General features: G+C 39.8%; 3 protein-coding genes across 7 annotated transcripts in view; all 3 read right to left on the reverse strand.

Moving 5' to 3' along the window:
• The window catches only part of icmt (isoprenylcysteine carboxyl methyltransferase), a 125,550-nt gene extending 106,055 nt beyond the window's left edge, over positions 1-19,495 (reverse strand). Inside the window, exons 1-5 of one of the 2 annotated variants that reach the window (XR_011602403.1) lie at positions 19,256-19,489; positions 18,259-18,347; positions 17,697-17,866; positions 15,278-15,495; positions 13,272-15,105 (exon numbers count right to left, since the gene is read on the reverse strand). Coding sequence is in view for 1 of the 2 variants with exons in the window: in XM_070968031.1 (XP_070824132.1) it covers positions 14,926-15,105; positions 15,278-15,495; positions 17,697-17,866; positions 18,259-18,347; positions 19,256-19,474 (876 nt within the window). In the remaining variant the exon portion in view is untranslated. Of the gene's footprint in view, positions 1-12,534; positions 15,106-15,277; positions 15,496-17,696; positions 17,867-18,258; positions 18,348-19,255 lie in introns of those variants that run through there. The other variant, XM_070968031.1, reaches the window with a different exon arrangement.
• Positions 187-2,526, reverse strand: LOC139334836 (large ribosomal subunit protein eL22). 2 transcript variants are annotated; one of them, XM_070968033.1, is made up of 4 exons: positions 2,473-2,526; positions 1,711-1,821; positions 1,308-1,432; positions 187-382 (listed from the first exon to the last, which is right to left on the reverse strand). In XM_070968033.1, the coding sequence occupies exons 1-4, from the start codon at positions 2,482-2,484 to the stop codon at positions 238-240; spliced, it is 393 nt and encodes a 130-aa protein (XP_070824134.1). In that variant the 5' UTR covers positions 2,485-2,526; the 3' UTR covers positions 187-237. The 2 variants fall into 2 exon arrangements, with proteins under 2 accessions (XP_070824134.1, XP_070824135.1); XM_070968034.1 differs by having other exon boundaries at positions 1,711-1,818; positions 2,473-2,510.
• A 335-nt stretch (positions 19,496-19,830) lies between the features above and the next one.
• The window catches only part of rtel1 (regulator of telomere elongation helicase 1), a 69,453-nt gene continuing 63,493 nt past the window's right edge, over positions 19,831-25,790 (reverse strand). For all 3 annotated transcript variants that reach the window (XM_070968021.1, XM_070968022.1, XM_070968023.1), the window contains 5 exons: positions 25,432-25,569; positions 24,043-24,174; positions 22,229-22,417; positions 21,986-22,108; positions 19,831-21,206 (listed from right to left, as the gene is read on the reverse strand). In XM_070968021.1, coding sequence (XP_070824122.1) covers positions 21,136-21,206; positions 21,986-22,108; positions 22,229-22,417; positions 24,043-24,174; positions 25,432-25,569 — 653 coding nt within the window. In that variant the 3' untranslated portion in view covers positions 19,831-21,135. The remainder of the gene's footprint in view (positions 21,207-21,985; positions 22,109-22,228; positions 22,418-24,042; positions 24,175-25,431; positions 25,570-25,790) is intronic.

Here is a 25,790-nt window from a genome sequence, read left to right on the forward strand (position 1 = left end):
AGTTGAGTGTGGAAGTTAATTCTTGACCTTGGGAATAGGTGAATGTGGCTCAAATTCAGCAAAATAGATAATAGGTAACAATTACAATTAAGACCAAAATGTTAAACCTACTGTAAAGTTTAGGTTGTCTGTATTCAGGGTAGCCTATGAGCCATGTTGACAGAAAACTCGCAGGACAAGTTCATGTACTGTAAACAACATTTATTTAAATGTACAAAAATCAGATGAATCATCAATTTAATCTTCATCTTCCTCCTCCTCTTCATCCTGGTTGATCTGGAAGTAGCGGAGCTCGTAGCTCTCTTTGGTGTTTGCCACAACACGCAGCCAGTCACGAAGATTATTCTTTTTGAGGTACTTCTTGGTCAGATACTTCAAGTACCTGCAACATGAGACAAGAACTGTCATTCACTTTACATGAATCACTTTAAGAATAGGTGGGGACAGTGATTACAATATCAAAGTCTGATTGCTCTGTTAGTTTAGCACCATCTCACCTCCCCACTTGTTATTTATTCTAATATTTACTTGCCTTTAATAACAATTTACACCAACACTTAAAATACATTAATGTGCAATGTGACCAATATTGAAACCTGTTATGTTTGCATTCTATAAAATCATTTCTGCTCTACTCTAAAAAGGTCATTAATGTATTTGGCCTAACTACCAAATCAATGATTCAATCATCCCATCAAGTCCATTTTCAACTGATACTAATATGGAAACTGTATCTGGATACTGACATCTGATCCACTGGTCTTTAAATTTACAGCTACTATTAAGTGTTGCTGTCCTCTTCATTCTGCTCACAGATTTCATTATGCCAATTAGCTAGGCGGAGCTGTCAACAAATAGAGCCTCACAGGTCAAAGGAAGCAACGTCACCGACCGACATGATCAATTTTGTGCGGAAGACAAACTAGCTACTACTGCTACTTGAAGCTCTTACTAGCCATCTTCAGCTTCAGGTCAAGCTGGCTGCATCTAACCATATTTTAATCATGTGTTTCACTGCATTTACACCTGCATTAACATGTCTTTTTTCTGATGGAGATAGGATATTCAGATCCAGAGCGCATGTTAATACCAAGTGGAAATAGGCTCTATATGATCATCAATACACACCTATTGTGGCATACTGTAGGCCAATAGGGTTGCACTAGTGTCCTCCAAACTCTGCATTTCTGAATGCTGCATGTCATCAGATGTCTGGGATAGCCTTATCAGCCCATGCGAACATATTAAGTTTAAAGTTATGCTGTGACCCTTGAACAGTTTACCATAGAAGCACGTGTGTTTCTAACCTTTTGGAGAAGGGCACCTCAGAGGAAACCGTAATCTTGCTCTTGCTCCTCTCTATGGAGACCACACCACCACCCAGGTTGCCGGCTTTTCCATTCACCTTGATGCGCTCCTGAAGAAACTGCTCCTAGAAACATGTTTATGGAAACATCACATACAGACCACTGACAGCCATTTGTACACTATTCTGAGATCAATATGCTCAGTCTAAATATCTGCAGTCAGTGACACATATCACATATTCATGGATGACCTAACACAAGCAAATGTTAAGTCTCCATTAGTTGGTTTTAATATTTTGTGACATTCATTTCTGTCTGGGAAAAGCCGACATTAATATGGACAGTATTTGATTTGTATTAAACAGACTAAAACACACTGAGAACGTCTGATGAGTGGACTTACAAAGTTGGCAGCGTCCATGATACCATCTTCTACAGGGTGGGTGCAGTCCAGTGTGAATTTCAGGACCTGCTTCTTCTTCTTACCACCTTTGCCGGTGTTCTGCTTTTTCTGCTAAAAAACAAGCAAACAAAAATTTATTTGGCTGCAGTGTGGGGTTAGCTACAACTACAGGACTTCACTTTTCACAATTCCAAACAGTTTGCTGGAGAACGTCACGGCAGTCACCATTTAAAGCTAACACACTGAGAGTTCCTTGCTTGTTACAAGTCTTGCAGAACATTGTTGAAAATATACTGCAACGAATCAGGACGTCAAGAACAAATCCATTCATTCGTTTTAAGTTACGTGTTATGAGGCGCGTTGACTTATAAGTAAGCCAATAAGTAAGACAAACCATTTCACTGGATCTGCTTTCACTGTTCAACGTTCAAGTGTCGGAGACACAGTATAAAAAGGGAGCAAACATTAACCTCATCGGGGATCAACCGCTTCTTTAACTACATAAACTGGGAAACTTGTTAAATTGCTGTCATGCGGCAATCCGGACATGCTAGCCGAGTGAACAACGTGGTGAACCGAAGGCCATAGAAAAAACCCATCTATATATGTGCTCATAAAACCACTTCCAAACCGAACCCAAACCTTGCCTTTTGACCATGACTACTACAACAGCACTGTCAATCCATTCTGCTTGTTTTCTCTGGCTTTCACACTGGAACATCTACGTTGTAGGTAGAATTATCGACATGCAAGTTTACTTACAATAGGCGCCATAACGGAGAAGCTAGCAGAAAGGAAGAACAGACAGTGCGCATGCGTTACATTTACAAATCGAATGCCAAATTATTGATTGAATCCGTGCATCTAAGGTCGATTAAGTTTTTACCACTTGGTTTGAAATGTAAGTAAATGCAAAAGCGTGTGTAATATTATTAAAGAATACGGAGACTACCTTGGGTCAAGGCGAGAATTAAGAATTAAGAGGACTCTCTACGAAAGTAGTATATGGAGTTCTGGACAGGTCTATTGACCTCAAAGCGACGAATTGAATTATTCTTTAACGCCATTATCACTCAATTGCCCCAAAAGCATAGGATAATAGTTCAACCTTCAATTTAAATGTAAGTTTTTATAGATGGGGTGGTTATATTGCCATTAATTTATTTACCTGAAATTACAATGAAATACTGATAGGAAACCTGTTGTTGTTAGTTAGCAAATTATTATTATTATTTTTTAATTACTTTGTAATTTTGAGGGACAGTTTTCTAAGAGGGCATTGTAATTCATGTTGAACTACATGAAAAAATCATGTATGACTTACTATCCTGGGATCACTTGGATGAGACAGCACAGGTGTGCCCTTCACACATGATCAGGCCATCAAAAAACATCAATGAAATTAGGAAATCAATGTACAAAGGTATTTATTTAAAGGCCCCAAATATGTACAGGGATACGCCAATTTGTAACAATCATGCCTTCAAGCCTTCTGCTGGAAACCCAGTGTTTGCTCAATGGAGGGAGAAGGGTGCAGGGTCCCTGGGCGATTTATATCAGGGGGTGCACCTGATGTCTTTTGAACAACTGAAAGCTAAGTATAACCTGCCAGCCTCGCATTTCTTTCGCTATCTGCAGATCAGAAATTTTATAAAGGCCCATGTATCAACGTTATCAGACATTTCACGACATGATGCACTTGAAAGAATAATTAAAATCATGCCAGGTAAAAAAGGAGCAGTATCAAGTCTATACCAGACACTCTTCAATCAGATAGAAACTAGCACAGAAAAGCAATGGTCTGAATTGGGAGTGCCTCTGTCCATAGAATACTGGGATACATGTCTTTCAAATATTCATCAATGCTCAATTAATGTTAGACATAAACTAATTCAGTTTAAAATACTTCATAGATTACACTACTCAAAGCTAAAAGTTAACAAGATGTATCCTGATGTATCAGCCTTGTGTGACAAATGCAAGAATAAGGTTGGAACACTCACTCATCAACTTTGGACGTGTCCCAGTGTCCACTCATTCTGGTCTTCAATATTTGATTTCTACTCAAAGACATTTAAAAGGTTATGTGTACCCTGCCCCTTGGTGGCCATTCTGGGATCAGTGGGTGACTCAACTCATTATTCTAAAAGTACAAAGTCTTTACAACAGTCTTTATGTTTTGGTGCCATTTTGGCTAAAAGACTTATTTTAAGACACTGGAAGTCAGATAATGTACCTTCAATTGAAATGTGGCTGAGGGAGCTCAGTGAGACCCTGTGCATGGAGAAACTTAGATATAAAAATGCAGGCAGACGGGCAATTTTTGATAAAGTATGGGAGCCTGTATTAAGGACTCAATCAATCAATCAATCAATCAATCAATCAATCAATCAATCAATCAATCAATCAATCAATCAATCAATCAATCAACTTTATTTATATGGCACTTTTCATACGTTTATAGTAATACAAAGTGCCTCACAGGGGGTAAAAACAACAACAACAACAGCAACTCGAGTGAGGTCAATGGTACAATATGAACGACTTCTCAGGACAACTCTGTGATGATGTTGACTGTAAGCAGGTCCTTTTCCCTGTCATATGCTATTGATTTCATTTGTTGTCAGACGCATAGCTTATTTTTAGTTTTTACTGCCATTGCTGTCTTATAAACTTCCAGCTCAGGCTTGCACTTTTTTTCTTGTTGTTGCTGTTTTGCCACAGTACCCAAGCTGTGTAAAAATCCGCCATATTGTCATATCCAATCTATTCATGTTTGATGTTGCTGCCGTGTTTTTTCTTTTTGTATCTTATTTTATTTTTGGATATTACAAAAAATATATAAAACTATGATTGCTTTGTAATAGACATGTATTCTATCCAATGTGCACTTGGCAATAAAAAGAATTTATATAAAATACATCAATGATCCAAGCAGCAAGCCCAGTGTTATGCAATGCCAGAGCTTTACAGAACCTGGGACTACCTTTCACCTGCCGATGATGGAGATCTGCAGATCTGCAGAGCTGCATCCACCTTTCACCAAAGTGTTCCAGGCGACCAAGACATGTTTGACATATGGAATATCATCTGGCAGAATCGCATCTGCTTAGTCCAAGAGACCCATATGAGCCAATGCACTTATACATACATTTCGATCAGGAGACATAAGTGAATGATGTAAAGATAATTTGTTAATTATGACGGATGATAATTGATAAATAAGTCTCATAAGAAAGACTTTGGTGCTTACATTCTACAAGGAGATTTTGTAATCTAGGGACATCACCCTGAGCAGCAGCAACATAAATCCCCCCATGGACTGGTAGTGATGGTGGCTGATGACTCTGTTGACTGATAGACTGATGAGGATGATGAAATGATGAAGCCGAAGATCTGCAAAGACTGTCAGTTTTGGGGAGGTGGAGGGATGCGCATAACAGTATCATGAAAGAACTAAGGAAGAGAGAGTCATATTTTAAAATCCATCCATCCATCCATCCATCCATCCATCCATCCATCCATCCATCCATCCATCCATCCATCCATCCATCCATCCATCCATTTTCTATGCCGCTTATCCCTTTCGGGGTCGCGGGGGGCCGGAGCCTATCTCGGCTGTCAATGGGCGGGAGGCGGGGTACACCCTGGACCGGTCGCCAGCCGATCGCAGGGCATATTCAAAAATACAGCAGCTAAATAGGTGAGGTAATAGGTGAATGATGAAGGTGTGTTGCTGTGCTATTGGATAGATGTGACCACCTGATGACAACAGCTGATATCTTAATTAACTGCCCCAGGCAATGATAGCAAAAGAAATTATGAATGAGCATGTGAGAGGAGTGAATTACAGGCCTAAGTGTGTAAAGTAATAGTCTTCCTGACTGAACTTCCACTAGAGCTTCACCTGAGAGATGTTATTCTTGCTTGTCTGTGGCTGTGTAGGTCTATAAAAGCTACAATATATACCTGAATATACTCTACTCATACTTACTAAGTGGCCTAGCAATGTTATGTAGTTGTTTTGCAGATGTTGTGGAGAATTTCCTCAAAATAGATTTCTAAATCTGAGTGTATGGTGTTTGAATCATGGTGATGAGATTTTAACAGCGTTGACCAAGAAGAACTAATTGAGATCTTACATAACACAGCTACAGGATGCCAACAACCAACAGTGTCAATGAAATTATCCAGGAGTTTGCCCATGCAAGCCTTGTCCAGGGGCTGCCTACATAATCAAATAATGGGCAAAAAAACTCAGCATCACTGAGCACTGCCTTCAGGACATCATAACAGTATGCAAAACCCTGCAACCAACAATGAGAAATGTTGTGAAGTCTCTCACCTCCCAAACACAATGAATGTCCAATAGGAGGATATTCAGAAGTACCTGATCAGATACTTGAGGAATACTAAGATTCTGCAAAGGATCACATCTATTCCTAGGAAAGCAGTTGTTGACATTACTCAGATTCAAGGCTTTCAGGACCTGTGGCTCATACAGTATGTGTACATGTGTGCTGGAGTTGTCAGTCCATTATGACAGCTATCCATCCATTTTCTATGCCGCTTATCCCTTTCGGAGCCTATCTCGGTTGTCAACGGGCAGGAGGCGGGGTACACCCTGGACCGGTCGCCGATCGCAGGGCACATACACATCATTCACACTCACACTCACACCTAGGGGCAATTTAGAGTCACCAATCACCAACCTAATCAACCCTTTTTGGTCTGTGGGAGGAAGCCGGAGTACTCGGAGAGAGCCCACGCATGCACGGGAAGAACATGCAAACTTCACACAGAAAGGCCTGAACCCGGGAATCGAACCTGCGACCTTCTTGCTGTGAGGCACGCGCACTACCTGCTGCGCCACCGTGCAACCCCATTTTGACAGCTACCCAAAGTAAAATGAGATGTGGGATCACAGTCTCTGAGGAATGGGCAGAGGATGACGCAATCCAGCAGGAAGGTGACCTCAGGGTTTGGTCTGGGAACAGACAGTAGAAAGACAGCACAAAGAACAAAGACAATCCGGCAAACAGGTAGTTAATAGCTAAGATTCTACATATTGGGAGGACTGAATTTTACTGTTACAGGTAATGAGTAAAATTGGCAGAAAACTGAACAATGATAGAAAGTAAAACATACTGAAATGCATGAAAGTAATTACTACAAAACAGGAAATGCAGTTAACTATAATCCATGCAAGCTGTCACAGGCACACCCTGAATGTTCCTTATCTACTCTCTACCCAGCCCTCCTGCCCTTGCAGTCTGTGTTGCCTGGCTGCCATCACCATGTCATTCCATTCTCTGATTCTGATGTCCTTGTGAAACCAAGGTAAGAATATCCAGCCAAGGATCACATTCAAGGGAAAACAATTCCCATCTTTATTCAAATTCTAAGCCTGATCCTATCTATATTATCCATCTGTATTAAGAAAAGAATTACATAGTAGTAATGCTTGGAGGAATTCTCTCACTTTTGGTTAAGAAATCATGTGTATAATGTTAAAATCTCAATCAAGAAAATCACGTTTGTATAGTTTCTTTTTTTTATTAATAGTAGGATTATTTTTAGATATCATTTTCTATTCGTTTTCAATGTTTAATGTGTTATGGTGGGGGACTGATAAGCAACTTTTGCGTGTAAACGGAAAGATGAATAGATGAATTACCCAATCCATTACATAGGTTACTTTATTATCCACAGGTCAATGCTGGGCTCTTCCATTAGAGGGTGATTATCAGTCAGTACATTTATCCTGTGTTAATAGATGGTAGTTTAATACATTTTCATTTAGACTAAATTGGTGTCCTGTCTATTCCTTTGAAGTGGGGATGGAAATCAATTTAATTGAGAAGTCATAACTTTTAATATCAGACTGATTAAGTAGATTTACTCAATTAATTTGGTTATTAATTTTCCTCTTAAGAGGAAGTGGCCCAAACAAGTGTGAAAAAATTAATTATTCCCTACAGGGAAAATAGGAATATGTAAGAATCTTTCAAAAAATAAATAAATAAATAAATAAATTGGAAGCTGTCACATTTCTTGAATGAAATCAATGTCTTTTCTTCTTTGTTTTGTTTACAGGAAATGGCAATGTTTCCGTATAATTGTTGTATCTGTTAGAACTGTTGCTGTGTTGGCAATGTTTTGAAAAATTTAGTACTGTACAGATGTACAGATGTATTAGATGCATTCAAAGCATGTGCAAGATAACCTACAGGTGCTGAAAAATGCTTGACCCTACTTTCGCTGATTTAAGACCATGATGCTACAAAGAGTAAACTGTAGACTCATAACAACTAACCACCCACATTGATGGTGAATGACCAGAGAAAAAAAAATTAACTATTCAACTATTCAAATAATAGGACCTCTACATCAGCTTGCCAGTCGCATTTCCACTGTTGTCGAAGAGCAGTGACCAATGCATCCCTGGCACCCTGAGCAAGCACCGTCGTTGTCTACACGGCAATGCCATGAACGGAGGGCAGGTGAGAAAAGCAAGAGCCTGTGAATTGTAAATCATTCAGCAGCATGGATAGTGCCTTATGCACATAGACACGATTAGTGCATTTATCCCACTCTATCAGGCTGTCAATTAAGAACAAGGAATTGCTGGTGTACTTAGATTCTATTCATTTTGTTTCATTAACCCTCTTCACACATAGTCTATTCTATTTTACAAAACGTCTTTATCAGCAAAATAATGATGATGATAACAATACAATCCTGATTCCAAAAACTAATTTCAACCTAAACAAATTTAAAAGAACAAAAAAAATGTATGAAGTGTTCTCTAGTTTTTCTTTGTCTGTCTCCATTCATGATTGTAGAACTTTTGAACCTTATTCCATTACTTAAATAAATACATAAGTGGTGGGTGGCACAGAGTAGGAAAAGGGGATATGTACAAATTAGTCAGGTTGTAGATACAGGGCTACCTGCAGGAGGAAAGCAGGTTGCAACAGTTGGTTCAGGCCAGTGGAGTGAGGCAGGTGCACACCTCATTCCACACTGGCATGCAGGGAAGTAGTGATGGGAATTCCGGCTCTTTTAAGAGAACCGGTTCTTACGGCTCAACTCTCTGAAAAGAGCTGCCTCTAAGAGCCATTTCGTTGACAACCGACACATCACTACAGGGAATGCGGGAGTGCAGGCCTTTTCTGTATTTAATGTGTTGATATTGTCTGGTTTGAATATGTGCCACATTTATTGTTCTCATGTATTTCAGACCTGCTTCGATCCCTGCAGGGTTGAAGGCAGCTGGTAGTCGATGAGGAAGTAGATCTACGTACCAGGTATTTTAAAGTTTAGTCGTTAGTTTTGTAGTTTTTAATATTTGGGCAAAATCGGTATGTATTTTGATATTTCTTTAATAAATTGTTGATTTTTATTATTTGTTCTTCTGCAGAGCATCAGTGGTCCATTAGCTGCTCTTCCTGTGGGACTATTTTGTTGTTTTCATTTGTTTTTGGGGTTTCTTTTCCTGTCTAGTCCAGCCTGGCAAGTGTGCTGGGAGAGGGCAAAAAGATCTGGGAATTGCTCTTGGAGCAGACTAGGTTTTCTTTATTTTCGTTTGTTTGTCTTGTTTTTTGGTTCGGCTTACTTTAGCTTGAACACAGTGTAGCCCATACCCTAAACAAAAGTGCTGCTTTGCACTTTAGTTGCAATTCTGCAGCAAACTTGCTCCTTTCTGCAGCACACTTGCTCCTGCACACTACACACTATTTCATACATAAGACACTTCGTTCATAAAAGAAATCTCAGGGTACCATTGGGAAAACACATCCATTAAAATACAAAACACATTGGGTAATTGGAAATAGACACACACCTGGAGATACTTTCTTACAAAACTGAACACCAATCAGCCAGCCACAAATGGGCATCAGCTAAGCAAGAGTTGGCTAATGCTCCTTTTGCAACAAAAATTGGAAGTTCTGTGAAACATACAGTACAGTATAGTACATAACACTGCACCACTGAGATGTTACAGTACTGTGTACAGTATACAGTACAGACCTGTAAATACAATAAAGTTGCATGCAGTGCACTGATTATATTGAGATGTTTCGGTATACACAGTAAAGTACAGTATATACATTACTGTAAAAAATAAGCAAACCAATAACAATTTGTGGTTGCATTTTCCCACACAATGGCTAGAAGACCTTCTGGGGGTGGACGCAAAGCCTGTTCACCCAACAGCAGGAGCTTGCCATTGTAGAAATAGTCAGAGCAAACAATGCAATCTGTCTCCACCAGCTGTGGCAACAAAAACTTGCAGAACGTAAATCGAGTAAGCTTCACCCTATCAGACACATCTTGATAAAGCACAACATCACTATAAAGCAATTGTATAGGGTTCCATCAGAGAGGAACGGTATCAGGGTCAAAGGACTTCGGCATGAATATGTACAGGTAAGTGTTACAGTCCTTTACATTTACAATATAGTATTGGTGAAATCTAGTGATCGCTGAATATGTACCATAGTATCAGTGCCACATAGATACATTCAGAGAAAGGCCACAGGTACCTGTGTGTTTGTGTGTTGGGGGGGTGGGGGTGTTTTTGTTTTATTTTCTCTTTACTGCATGTACTGTACTGTAAAGTATAGTACTGTAATGCACAGTATTGAGTTGATGTAATTTGTAACCTTACAGTAACTCTGTTACAGTACTTTACATTTTTGGTTGTTGTGAAAACCTTTGTTGGAAAAAAACATAACAAAAACTGTGTAACAAACAGTGTTGCATTGAGCTTCACATAATGATCTGAGAAACTGAATAAAAACAGTGTAAATGAAAGACTGCAGTGTTTTATATAAAGTACACTAGTGTATTGCTGTGACATTTTGACAAAGGATTGTTAGGTTTTGATAGCAAAGTTTCAGTTTGATATAGATGTGAATGCTTTATTTCCCAGTGTTGAGTCTTTGTTTGCTTGTGTGCAGAGTTTTGACACACTGAGCCAAGTTTTGCAAAAAGTGTTCAGTAACAAGGAAAAACTGTAAATAAAAAGGACCTGCCTTCATGAATGGGTCTTGTCCAAACAGCAACCTCTGTGACTGAAGAATGAAGCCTAAGTGGACAGCCAAAAACAGGAACCAAAAGCAAGAAAAATCCTCATAAATCCCCATTTTTAGATGCCTCTTTACAGCAGAAATAAACATGTTTACAGCCTGGTACAAAAAAATGGTTTTGGTCTCTATAGTTAATTTCTAGTCTTGTCCAAAAGCAGCTACGTTGGCAGTGAGGTCTGTTATGGAGCAGTGACCTCCGTAGCGCATTCTGATGCTTTAATTAAAAGGGGTTTTCCAAAAGCTCACAGTGACTGAAAACTGTGTGGACCAAAGGGCGAAAAATACATAGAAAAGTTGCATACCCTTACCCTTAATACCCTTACATGTGTCGACTACACACAAGTCATTATTTTGAGATACCAACACATTATTTTGAGAGTCGGTTAGAAAACTGCTGTGTTTTTTCCCCATCCCATTGGCAGAAATGGGCTTTCATAAATGACCATGTTTGCTTTTTAATACTATTAATACAAAATTGCCATCCTATAGTGCAATGCAACAAATGCACTGGATTACATTTTATAGTAACCATTACTATTGGTCATGTACATTAAGACTTAACCATCAAACAACAACTAGCTTGAAAATCATTTCTGCATCATGAGAGTAATACAGACAGAGCCTTAATAATAACTGTTTTATTTCACACAAGAGCTGTTGAGAAAATCTTGTGAGTAAATACACAGTAGTCTGTCAACAGTTTTCACTCAGTGACTGTTAAATACAGGGCTAAGCTAAATGGTATTCTATACGCTGCAGCACATGTTGTGACAAAAACCAGGAAGAGAGATCATATTTCTCCAATACTCGCCACTCTGCACTGGCTCCCTGTAAAGTTAAGAATAGAGTTTAAAATTCTCCTTCTTACTTACAAAGCCATAAATGGCCAGGCACCTTCTTATCTTAAAGAGCTCATAGTACCTTATTGCCCTACTCGAACACTGCGTTCCCAGAATGCAGGTCTACTTATGGTTCCTAAAGTCTCAAAAAGCAGAACAGAAGTCAGAGCATTTAGCTATCAAGCTCCTCTCCTGTGGAACCATCTTCCAGTCTTTGTCCGGGAGGCAGACACTGTCTCTACATTTAAGAGTAGGCTTAAAACTTTCCTTTTTGATAAAGCTTATAGTTAGGGCTGGCTCAGGCTGGTCCTGGACCAGCCCCTAGTTATGCTGCTATAGGATTAGACTGTCGGGGGACCTCCAAAAATACACCGAGCTCCTCTGTCCTTCTGTCCCTCTCCATCTGCATGCTTTCATGTCCTACCACAGCGTGTTACTAACTTAGCTCCTTCCTCGGAGTCTCTGTGCTTGGTCGTCTTGCAGGTTCCACAGTGGCTGAATCTGGATTGTAGATTTCAGCTGCGTCTCCTGCCTTGGCCCTGCCTGACATCCACTGCAACTGCTACTACTGTTATTACATCCACTGTCACTGTTACTATGACTGCATGTCTGTCTGTCTGTCTGTGTCTGTCTCACTCTCCCTCTCTTGCTCTCCCTCTCTCACCCAACCGGTCGAGGCAGATGGCCGCCCACCCAGAGCCTGGTTCTGCTCGAGGTTTCTGCCTGTTAAAAGGAAGTTTTTCCTCGCCACTGTCGCCAAGTGCTTGCTCATGAGGGAATTGTTGGTTTCTTTGTAGATAAAAGAGCTTGGTCGGTACCAGCTCTATATGGAAAGTGTCCTGAGACAACTTCTGTTGTGATTTGGCGCTATACAAATAAAACTGAATTGAATACTGTAAAGTACAACATAACCAACACAAAACTCAAGTTTGCTATGTCAATCAGCTCATTATCTCAACACCTTGCTTTTAAGATGTTTCATTATCCACCCCTATACGTTGCACTTCACAAATGTGCTGTGTGCTGTGCCAGGTGCTTGCTCATGAGGGAATTGTTGGTTCTCTGTAGATTAAAGAGCACAGCCTGTAGCAGCTCTATATGGAAAGTGCCCTGAGACAACTTTGTTGTGATTTGGTGCTATACAAATAAAACTGAATTGAAAATTGAACTGAATATTCTGTTACGCGGTGTGTAAAAACCATGCAGCTCTCTGCCTTATTTTGTGTTCATAGCAGCAGCTACTGCCACTTGCTGCTGCTCTTAAAGGGGCAGTTAAATCAAGTCTTAAAAATAAAAATTTATTCTCACACACACACACACACACACACACACACACACACACACACACACACACACACACACACACACACACACACACACACACACACACACACACACACACACACACACACACACACACACACACACACACACACACACACACACACACACACACACACACACACACACACAGTTTGATCACGATTGGGGAAATTGCATACTTACATTTTTTATTGGAGACTTACCCTACCTGATGCTGATAGACATGGTAGGACAATACTGTTCAGGATGGTGATTTATCACAATACAAGTCAACTAATGATTTATATATTAAACGCCAAAAAACAAAAAACACAAAAGAGGTTTAAACAAGAAGTGATGTCAACACTTCCTTTTCCATAAAGATAATGTGCGGGAGGTGGAAGCAACTTTTATTTTCTCCACTGAAACAACTTTTAATCATTTATCATGCCTCATGCCCCTGTGTACACAAAGATCTCAATGAAATGACGGAGAAACATAACAAAAAACATTCAAAGGTTTTGTAACCTAAGTGTTTTAGCCTGAGTGTACAATGAGGAAGTGGCCATCAGGATTAGGTATAAATCAGGCCACTATTAGCCCAAAATTAAATTAGCCTGTAAATGATGGCGCTTCCTCACTAACCATTCAACAGTCTCAAAAACCTGATAGAAACCTTTATTTTCTTAAGATGTTGTATTAATTCTATTATAGATAAATAATAATTCTGTGTATAAATTCTTCAATAAAAAATCTAATGTCACCATTTGGATGTACTGGTTCACCCTGTGTTTGAGAGCTTTTAACTCCTTTTGATTCCTTTTAGGTTTGATGGACATCTTTAGCATAGCATGGTCAATTCTGTTAAGGAGGTTTTTCTACCATAAAAAAGGACAAAATTATTAGGGACAGTTAAGGGAATACTTATGGAAATTATTTGGATTCGTATGTTACTGGTTCTTAAATTAATGTTAACACACAACATGTACCAGAGCTTTTGGGTTATGGGGAGGTGATCTCATAATAAAGTCCAGGTTTGGCTCTTAAGTGGTGTAAAAAGAGTGGATAATGCTGCAGGAGCTGTCACCTTCTCTAAAGGTATAAGATACAACTTTTCAGAGAAGCCTTTCAAGACTGCACTGCAATTGAAAAAGAATCATATCGATCCAAATTGGTCCTGAGGATACAAATGCATGTCGTTGATTCTGCACATTACACACTTTTCACTTGCCTCCTAACGATGAGACATGATCTGAGACCTGCAGCAATACAATGGGACCTTACCAGAACCGATCAGACTGAATATCATTTTGACCCATCTTGCCTCATGTCCATTGATGTATACAGTGTGGACCTGTGAAGAGCTCAACTGCAGCAGATGACTAAGATTTGAAGAAGAGCTTCAGAGAACTCCTTTAAGCATTTGTTTGTTAGGCTAAATTACTGAAATTTGGAAAAAACTAGGGATACTGATGGCAGCTTCATGAAAATATTGATAATTCTTCTAAATATTGCTAATGTTAACATTTGAAGAAAAATAGTGAACCTGGTGGTTTCCTGTAAAACTAAAACATCTCAAAAGGTTGGCCCTTAAAAATTGAAAAAAAGGTTATTTAACTCTGCTGACATATGATCCCAAAGGGCCCAGTGTAAAGTCATTTTCAAATTTGGTCCTCAGTGAAAATACTAAGCATGTTCAAAGCATGCAAACACAAACTCAAGTGAAACAGATTGAGTGGCTCTCATTGGAATAAATGTAGTGCAGTGAAACATGACTGGTCTTTAACTGGATTTTGGAAGTTGGGTAGAAAATCAGCAGCCCTGCAACTGTCACCGTCTCTTTCTGTGAGCTACAGGCTCTCAGCCAGCTGCACAGTTTCGCTCCAGAGGGCAGCCACCATGGCAGATGTCACACACCCATCAGGTCTGACCCACTTTAGTGCTTTAAGTTTGTTGCATCCAGCATCCAGCTCCTTGGACTAGTTGACACGGATGCCTGAGATAAAGGGCAGCCCAGTGGGGACCTTCTTCTTGTACTCCACATAATCCTCAGCAAAGAAATGGATGAGGGAGAGCTCCTCCTCTTCAATCCGCTCCCGGAAGAATCGCCAGCTGGCTATCGTGTAGCCCAATATACACACCGGGTTACACAACATGACCTACGACAAGACGGCAGTCAATCAGTCCACAAAGCAGAAGATATGGGAAATGTTCACAACCAGACAGAGTGTCTGAAAAATGGTGACATGTACAATATTAAACTATTCTACAGCCATACTGTATATGGAGAGTGAATTAAACATGAGGCGGAGCAGTGCTGTTGCAGCTCACCTGTGTTCCTGTGCTCCAGTAGAACCAGCCCACATAAGAGGGGTGTCTGAAGTAGGAGTAGACCCCGCTGGTGACCAGCACATGGCTCTGGGCCTTCTCATTCTGGACAATGTGGTTGAAGTTGGAGCCTGCCGTCAACATGGCCGCCTTACGCAGGCCCTCACCACACAGTACCATGAGCAGACCCACAAAGCTCAACCAGTTCAACTGTTTTAGTCCTGAGGGGGAGGACATGCTGATGAAACACTGGTGGGCAAATGAAAGTCTCACAATGCAGGACCACAAGAAACTCTAAATTATGCGCACACACGCATTAACAAAGAGGAAGAGGTCAAATCATACTGAGAAATATTAGCTATTAGCTGGGTGAATAAAACTTAATGTTCCTTATGAAAAGTGAAGACTAAAAAAAGGGGCAAAGAATGCTGATCTTTCAAGGTTCATTAGGAGTAAGCACACATCAAGTACATCATGTTTAGGAAAGTAGTTTACAAGTGTGCATGCTAAGGGCAACCATTCACTGAATACTGCCACTTGAACTGAGTATAATTAGCCTGATCACACACCATCAGTTATACAATACAAGCACACATTATTAGATTGTAAACCATGAATTAAACCAATATCTAACTGCAGTCAATGAATATCAAACAACCATATTGTATTTTAGCCATTACCTTGTGCTCCTGTGTCAGTGACAAAACGTAAAAAAACATTAATGCTTTATTTGCATTAAATGGAACCTCCATGTGCTTTCCAGGGGAAATATCCACCAAAATCCATTTAAGACATAATATGACATAACAACAATTCCTTATATGTCTGCAAAAGCACACGACTTTAGGAACACAAAATAAAAGGCGTCATATGTTGACAGTCTTCTTGTCAATTCAGCATTAATATAATCCATAAAATAAGATAAGGTAACACGTTATTAATCCCCCATAGGGGAAATTTAAAAGACTGAATGTATTTCTGTGCAAACTTTACAGATTTTGGACATTCTTGCCTCAGTTGAGATTTCTCACTAAACTATGTGTTAGTTGGTGAATCATTATGACGCCAATTTAAGTACAAACTCAAAACACTGTTAATTCAATATGTAGCATCAGAGAAAAAAAAAAAACTGTGTACATCACCTGTATGTGTCTACAGTGAGTTAATCATACATTAATTAGCATGTCGGGCTGAATCAAAATGATAGTTAGGAAATGCCACATCATGCAAATTTCAAAGCTTTATAAATGCTCTGACTCTTCAAACCTTGTCCCCACAATCAGCACCTCTACACAGCTGACTAACACTGAAAATGAAAATAATTCAGCTCTACAAAGCAGGAGAAGGTTATTAGAAACCAGCAAGGCATTTTCATGTAGCTGTTTCCTCAGGTGGTAATATAATTAAGAAATGCCAGGTGGAGGTCAAGCTGAGGTCTGGAAGAACAAGAAGACTTTCAGACAGAACTGCTTGTAGGATTGCTAGAGGCAATTCAAACTCTGTTTGACTGCTCAAGAAGTTCAGGAGATTTGATTTAAGAAAGACTTTTTTGGTTTGGCTCTTGGCTGCAATGAGCAAAGGTATGTTTGGAGAACAAAAGGCTGCAGTAGAAAAGAAAAGAACACCTCTCCAACTGTTAAGCACAGTGCTGGATCAATCATATTTTGGGCTTCTGTTGCAGCTGTTGGCACAGGGAACATTTTACTGAAAAATGAGGATGGCTTCCAGAACCGGATAATGACCCTCAACACACCTCAGAATCCACAAAGGACTACGTCAAGAGGTGCAAGCTGGAGGTTTTGCCATGGCCCTCACAGTCCCCCTGACATAAACATCATCAAAATCTGAGAATAGCTGTAAAAGAGCAGTGCTTCCAAGACAGCCCAAGAATCTAGGAGAAGTAGAAACTTTTGCAAAGCAGAACGGGAAAATATCCCCTCACAAGAACTGAAAGACTTGCTGGCCACAAAAAAGCCTTTACAACCTGTGGCGCATGCCAAAGGGAGTGTACTGTAAAACTGTAAAAACTGTAAAAGATGGAAATTTAAAAAGTAATTGGGCTCGAAATATTTTTGAAATGTGTCATCTTCAACTTTATGTCATTTGGAAATCAGGCCATGTCTTACTGAAGAACAGAAATTTTGACCAGTGGTGCCCAAACTTTTGCATGCCACTGTAGGAATGTATCTATTGAATCTCTGAGTAATTTAAGTTACTTGCAAGAGCTAAAAGCTAATGCTAATTAAGGGTCTCAAAGACTATAAAAGAGGCTCGGGTAGCCACTGGGACATGCTCAGGAATTTCACAGACTCATAATGTGACTTAGCCATTATGCTATTAACTCGTCCATGCTCTGCATGTCCAGTCTGCCCGTGTCTTGAGCCACATGTCACTTCATCAGAGGTTACACTGGCAGACCAACCTGGAACTGTCAGCTTCTCCACTGTGAACTCCACCCATGACGACACAGCAGCCAGGGTGTACTCCACACTGTGGTTGAGCAGGAACGAATCCAGTGACAGGCTGCGAGGGTTGATGATGGCTGTTACCAGGTACTCAGAGTAATGGAAAAATGACAGGGAGCACATGTACCTGCAGAGAGGCACATTACCACACACATTCAACTGCAGCACGCCTAAGTTATCAGATAAACACCGCTCTCAAAATACGATACATGCCCTGATTCACTGTGCATCTCTGTACAGATGAACAATTATCCAAGATCTATATATCAATCAGACATACATTTCAGTCAAATTTAATTCACTGTCATTCAGTGGTGTTGTATAATACAAAATAAAACAGCCTGGTGAATACTGCCTGGTGAAGGGGTCGGTACTGTTTCTAAACATGAATATAAATAAAGGCTAAACCATACCAATTTAATAAAAAAAAAAAACTAAGAATGAAATATATCAGTAACATCATGTTACTTAAACTGATCAATACTAAACGACAAGTAACATCTGAACATATTTACATACCAGCCAAAATGGGTCCAGGTGGTCTCAGAGAAGCTTATAATTAGGCCACAGCCAAAAGTAACTCCCAGAAAACAGGCTCTCACAGCAACCTAGAAGGAGTTGGGACACTCAGGTTATCCCTGATCCCTGATGAAGCAGCGTCACCTAAACAAACACAATTTCTATCTGGCTAGCCTTAAGACCAGTTGGCCACATTGCTAATTCACAAAACTAACAGCATGCTTCAGCGGCCTACACTGCGGATCCCCTATCCGGTAGCGCCCACGGAACTCATGCTTAATATCTGGCATTTTAATTATGCGTTCCCTATTGATAAAACTCCATACCTAGTATGTTACATATTTTAGCTGAAGAGAATACACTTTTGAATTCGGTTACTTTTCTCACCATCTTCAAGCAACAATTTAGAGCAAACCAACTCTAGAAGTTTAACTACGTAAAATTTTGTCATAAACATAACTAGTGTGTGTTTTAACCAGTGGATCACACCGAATTACTACCATGAGGCTGGTAACTCATCAATAACTTACGTCTTCTCAAGCCTTATTACAGAAGCAAATTACATTCTTTACAAAGCAAGGGAACACTGAAACACCATGTTTTGGATTGGGTTCTTGGCCACATTCTTTCACAGCACATAAAGAACCTGTCAATGCTAATTACAGAATAAAATTAAACATACCAAGAGACAGGAAGGGAGTTAACGGTATCCACTGCAACTTTACCTGGCCTAGACCAGCTGTCTGGATCCTCTTTAGCTAATAAGATTAACTAACGCAAACGTATCTAGGTAGCTAATGTTAGCTAGCTCGGGCATTTCAGTTAGCCAACTTTAGCAATACACATTCAAGTTTAAATGGCGAAATAAGTTGTCAGACTCCGCAAAATTTGCTTTTGGTAGATGAAATACTTTAATTCTGGATAGTAACTTACTAAAACTCACGTGCACTTCATTCAACATGAGATAAAAATCAGACGCAGGTCAATAAATGCTTACCTTGTATAGAGGTCCCCTGTATATGATTAGCAAGAGGCCGTTGATAACTGCAATATGGACACAAATCGCTGTTTTCCCCGGAGTTTCCGTCAGATGATCAAACACCCAGTCAATATGTCCAAACCAGGTTCTGATCAATGGGATTAAAACCACGCTAAGCCCTAATACAAAAGCGTTTATACTTATTCTTCCTTCTAGCACCAACTTACTACCTGCCATGATGAGAGTACTGTGCTGACGGAACTCTCGCGATACCTAAACAACAGCCTCGTGACTTATTGACTTAAATAAGAGTTTTTGACATGTTTCAGTGAAAATCTCAAGGGATTTTTAACAACTCTGACTGAATGCAGGGGCATTCCTTGAGAAGTCTACCCTGGATTATATGTGAGAGGATAAACACCGGTCAAATATCCTTAGACTATAATTGGTGGTGATATATTGTACCACTGTTCAATCACTTGCTGTAGAGTCTTTGACTTAAATGTAAAGTCTTTGAATCAAGACTAATACATTTGGCTTCAGATGCGTGTTCTCGGCAACAATAAATAACCAATGTCCAGTCAGGTGTCTTTGAGTTCGGTGACCCATTTATTTTCATTCACTTATTTCTCACCTTAGCACAGGTAGCCTAAAACTTAGCCTATACCTTTCCATAGATCATCAGTATCATCACAGGTATGTTTCCATTCATCTGTTCTCTTAATCACAGGGTTTCATTCGTCACAAAGAAAAGCGACCTCACTTCACACTGACACAAAAACTGTTTTCCCTCCTCTTCACACACCTTGCTCATTACCTGGGGCATAGCTATATGCCGTTTTCTGGTGTTAAGCACCACCACTGGTTAAACACAAAAATGGCATATACACTGATATGATTTTCAATATAATAAAGAAACAAAGAAAAAGAAACAAAAATGAAACAAACAACAAAAATTGTATTAAAAATTGTGTTATTATAGGTCCAACACTTGCGTTGAAAATAGTGGCAAAGTCATATTTACCCTGGCATCCCTTAGTGGGTTAATTCAATCCTCAGTATGAAGCACCATGACTGGGTGTGCTGGGTCACCAGAATACATCAAATTCGTGAAAAGGCTTATGTTGTTCAGCCATGTTTTTCCATCGATCAAACATAACATTAAAGAGTATATCAAAATATGGTGTGGACTAGTATGAAAGTGAGATGTACAAACAGGGGTCTGTCAGTTTGGAAATGGAAGATGCCCCTCATCTACAAATCAAGAGGCTAAATTATACAGATAACAAAGCACTATGGTCACAGAAGAAGAAACTGAAGGCAGATGTAGATTTCATTCATTTAATCAACTCAAAAATACATAAACATTTTTTTCTGCATAGTACATTTTCACTTTTCGTGACACTAATTCAATACAGAACAAGATTCATTTAGCCATTAGAGCCTTTGTGCCAAAATTCATGGTAAATTAGTAGTGATCTACTCTGCTTCATTGTTTACAGGGTGTTACTCTCTCCAGATAGAGAAAAACACAATATTGTGTTTTAAGTACTGTTGTTCACTCTTGAGTGTTGAGTTTATGAGACATCGATGTTAGTTCAGTTTGCTCTGAAATACATTTTTCTGCAAGTAAAAGGTCAGTTTGCAGGAGTTCTCTCTTCTTTTATACATGGTCATTGACTCATATGCTCCGGTCTTTAAGAAACTGAAGGTGTGCATGAGTTTTTATGGTTCATATCATTAATTCAGGCTGCCAATGAACAGAGTCCATCCCAGTGTTCAGTGTTCAGATACGTACACAGCCAGATTACTGCACCAGAACAATTATGTTTATGGTTTTTGTCAGCATTAACATTAACCTTTTGAAGTGCATAACCAATGATGCTGTAGTTCAGATTCTACTTTCTTTGGCTGCTTGAGAAAAAACTGGAAATCTTGCTTTGTGTCTTCAAGGTAGGTGATAATGAAGCTGAAAAAAAAAATGCAAAATGTGTTGTAAGGTCTCGTCTTTGTCAAAACTGAAACTTGCGAGAAACACATCATCTGCAATGTTTTTTCTCCCCACACTGTTGAAAATATCCAACTTGTACTGCCCAGTGATGGTGTGAAAGGAAACACAGTGGTAGGCTGATGTATATCTTTAAAAAGATACAGTAAGTCTGGCTATATTTTATATTTTTCCTCTTGTAAACAAATCTCTTGACAACACTGAATGCATCTACTAGTAAGTCCATCCATCCATTTTCTTATCCCTTTCGGGGTCGCGGGGGGGCCGGAGCCTATCTCGGCTGTCAACGGGCGAGAGGCGGGGTACACCCTGGACCGGTCGCCAGCCGATCGCAGGGCACATACACACAACCATTCACTCTCACACCTAGGGGCAATTTAGAGTCACCAGTCAACCTAATGAGCATGTTTTTTGGAGAGAACCCACGTATGCACGGGAAGAACATGCAAACTTCACACAGAAAGGACCGACCCGGGAATCGAACCTGTGACCTCCTTGCTGTGAGGCACGCGCACTACCTGCTGCCTCTACTAGTAAGTATTATGTATATATCAAAGCCTGATATATCTTCTTACTGATATATCGCATGGAGGTACATACAACACATACCAAAACAAATAAAAAAACATCAATGAGCCTAATGGTATCAGTGACCTTCGGAGGAAGATACAAAAAGTATTAGGCAAGATATGACAGAAATACAAACACCATTCTATCATACTATAATACATTGGGTTTACCTTGTCTTTGCTGATCTTCACTCACAGCAGGAACATCAGCAGCAGAGACTGCCTCACCTACCAAAGCATCCACCATCTGTTTGTATTGCGTCTTATGGTGAGGACGAATAAACATGCCAAATCCTTAAGGAAAGAAAGATGAAAGATGTATTTGAATAGTGACAACCACTGACAAGAAATTCTTGTTCAACCCTCCAAAATTTAAAAGAATGTAAATGTGTGTTGTGATTTGAAAGAACTTACTGACTAGAAGGCGTAAGTCCTCATCTCTCTCTGTGAATAAGCTCACCACTATGGTCACCAGGTTTTCATAGTTGTCTGTCTTTTTGTAGCTGTAAATGGCCTGAAAGAGCTGAGCTGATTTTTCTTCTCCGAGGGCTTTTTTCACATCAGCCAGAAAAGTAGTGTGGACTTCACTCTTTGGAGCAGAACCTGAAGAGAGTACTGGATTTTATTTCATGCTTTATAAGAAAATATGTCATGTGGAATATGTTTGTTGGCTGTGTCCATTGTGCTTGCAGATATATATCTGTATTCCAAAGATTGACATGACAGATTTCTTCATGCCTCTATATCTTCAAAGTCCATAATGCTTCTATAGTATCCTTGTTATGTGCTCAGTATACTAATTTAGAACATGAGGAGGGAAATTTATTTGTTTTTTTGCCTTTACTGGCGATAGTGATGAAGCAAATAGGCAACAATGGGAGAGAGAGTGGTATGATATGCAATGCGGGTCCCAGGCCAGAATAGATCATGGACCATGATTATGTGGCATTCGCCACATAATCAAATCAAAGCAAATCAAAGCATTTGGCCACCTGCATGGATATTTAGTCTTTAATCTAAGTATGTGTGACTAAATAATCTCAAATCAATGTGCACTTCTTAGCTTTTTTCTTGGGACAATTGTATTTAAGGTTTCAACATATTTACATCCAGTACATCAAACACATCCTCCTCAAATAGGGAAAACAACTAAACAAAAAAGCAAGACAAAAGCTGGACAGCACTCAAATTATTAGCATATTTGCCAATGATACAGGCTTTGCAGAATAAGGTAAGCCACAGGAAAGACTGTGATCTTTCAAAGTCTTTCAAAGGAGTTTAGAGTGGATGTCCTTATCCAGACCATCAAAATGGTCCCCAAATCTAGTTACATTTTTCCAAAGCGGCCAGTAGCAAAGTGAAACTGGGAAAATGTAAAATGTTCACGCTACAGTGATATTATATCATGAAAGTAGGGCATTTAAGTAGAAGCATGCAATGGTGATTTCCTCATCTCAAAGCCACAAAGTTGTCATCCAGTATGCAATTCAGGTTTCTGCTTTTTTTGCTTGCATCTGTGGAGAAAAGTTGTAATCTCCTCTCTGAGATCACAGAAACGCTCCAGTGTTCTGCCTTTGGACAGCCATCTGACAACGTGTAAAAGCTGGTTGTGGTGTGCAGCAGATATTTCTAACAGCAACTGGCAGAATAAGCGATGTTGGAGGCTTGATGTGGAGCAAATAAAATTAATTGTGGCCATAACGTTGTCCATTGTTATTTTAAGCTGCCTACTTATTTTTGCGCACAACACCGTTTGGTGCACAACACAGTGTAAAGATGTTAACTGAGGTGTAATAGCGGACCAACATGCTCCCAAACCTCTTACTTTACCAGCCATGGATGGAGCCCCATCTGTCACAAGCATGCACACACGCTTCATATCCAGACCACTGTCTTTGAAAAATGCTGAAACTTTCTCAAAGACTATCTAGCCAGTTGTGTTGTCCTTTTAACGGCAGTAGGTCAGGCAACTCCTCTCGGAAGCTTCTGCTGTCAAAAAAACTGACATGCATGCACAATGGTGCAGTGTCACGTCTGTCTGTGGACTCATCTAGCTGACTGGACTGTGGGCTGGGCCACTTCGGGTTGCTTCGGGGCCGCATGTGGCCCGTGGGCCACTATTTGAATAGACCTGATCTAGATTGTCTTCACATAGTGAAAGTCTTATGCAAGTGCATTGAATACTTCATAATGACTGTATTCAAACATATAAGGATGTCATGACCTACCAGTCTGAGGCTCACTTAATCCCTGCTGGCTTAGGTGCAGTCCTCCTTTGTTGAGCTGCTCTGTATTCATCTGACTGCATGTAGATGTCCCACTGGAGGACGTTAGATCCAAAGTTGTTGGTCTGTCTGTAGCTTCAAGACAACAAAATATATCAGTTACAGAGTTTGTCTTTCTTTCCTGGTGTTGGTTAATTGTTAAGTCAACAGGCATCAGTGAAGCATAGATAAACCCTGTTCATCTGTTCGGCTTTTAAGAATTAAGAATGATACAAACACACAAATATCAAGCAGAAAGACACGGTAGGACCAGCCTGCAGTTTGAATGCTCTTCGTCATTTCTGTCCCTATAACTTCCCAAAACTAGCGACTCGGAAAAATTACTGAAAATTCCAAAGCTTTACTTAAAATGCATGCAGATTCTAGAGCTGGGAGAAACACTGAAATGTTGTTTGTGTTTTACAGTAAGTTTATGTCACTTTTTTGGGGGGGGGGGCTTAGTGCATCAGTGATAATGATACATATATGTAGTATATATAGCACAGTATATACATATTTGATATACTTTTGTATGTAATATATGTACATATTTGTAGCAACTGGTCATACTAGACTAAATAAGGATGTAGCAGGAAAATGCTGTAGGGATTCAACTTTTCAAAATCAATTAACTGTCATTTAAAAGCCAAGCATTCCAATGTGAGAATATTTTCCTCTTCTCTGTATTATTTCATTGTAAACTAAATGTTATCATTAGAAATGACATATCTTTGGGTTTTTGTATGTTGGTTGGACAAAAGAAGTAACATCATGATATGATGTGAGGGTGGCACGGTGGGACAGTGGTAACACTGTCACCTCACAGCTAGAAGGTCCTGGGTTTGATTCCCGCCTGGGGCGCTGTGGGCGTGTCCTCCACCATGCCTGCTTCCCTTTATCTCGAGAGAAAGGGGCCTTTCTGTGTGTAGTTTGCATGTTCTCCCCGTCTTCACTTGGGGTATCCTCCATAAAAAACCCCCACTAAAAACATGCAAAAAACATGCACCTGACCAAATGGTGACAAGAAGGAACTGGGTCCCCAGGGCAGCCCACTGCTCCTGGTCTGCCGCTGAAGAAGGACTTACCAGGATGGGTTAAATGTGGAAGAACAATTTCACTGAAGCATGGCATGTGCATGTTGTGTTGTGTGACTAATAAAGGATGTCTTAATCTTAACATTATCCTAGACTTGATGGAGTAATGCTCATTTTTTAAACATTTCAGAAACTTTAAAGACTCAATTATTAGTACTTTAATTAAAAAATAGTGAACAAAAAAAATATTGCATCTTTGAACCAGTATTCTCCGTGAAACACATTTCATACACATAAAGAAGAGTGCAGTGTTTCATACTATTATGCAGCGTGAGTATTGTCCTCCTGTCCTTAGCCAGTGAGTGATCAGGTTTGTATCCACAGCCCTGCCCAGTCAGCTCCTGGCATTTCTCATCAAACCTCTTCTTGTGATGTGGACGGACAAACTGGTACATGCCTGTGACACAGTGGCTGCATGAGAGCTCAACTAGTGACAAAGTCAACATGGAAAGATGCACACGCATACATGTTACCATCCTTTTAAACTAGTACTCCTTCTATCTCCTCTTGCGTCACTTTTTTTGTTTATTATCTATAAGCACAACAGGTCTTACTCAACATTGAGGAGTGATGAAAACGGTCTATGTACACTGAAATGAAATGAATCCAATAAAACAG

The sequence above is a fragment of the Chaetodon trifascialis genome, chromosome 8 (assembly GCF_039877785.1).
Source record: "Chaetodon trifascialis isolate fChaTrf1 chromosome 8, fChaTrf1.hap1, whole genome shotgun sequence".
Lineage (NCBI taxonomy): Eukaryota > Metazoa > Chordata > Actinopteri > Chaetodontiformes > Chaetodontidae > Chaetodon > Chaetodon trifascialis.

Coding starts and splice junctions, on each gene's coding strand:
- LOC139334836 (XM_070968033.1), bottom strand. Junction 1,433..1,710: donor TCATGGACGCTGCCAACTTT/GTAAGTCCACTC, acceptor ACATGTTTCTAG/GAGCAGTTTCTTCAGGAGCG. Junction 383..1,307: donor GAGGTGCCCTTCTCCAAAAG/GTTAGAAACACA, acceptor CTCATGTTGCAG/GTACTTGAAGTATCTGACCA.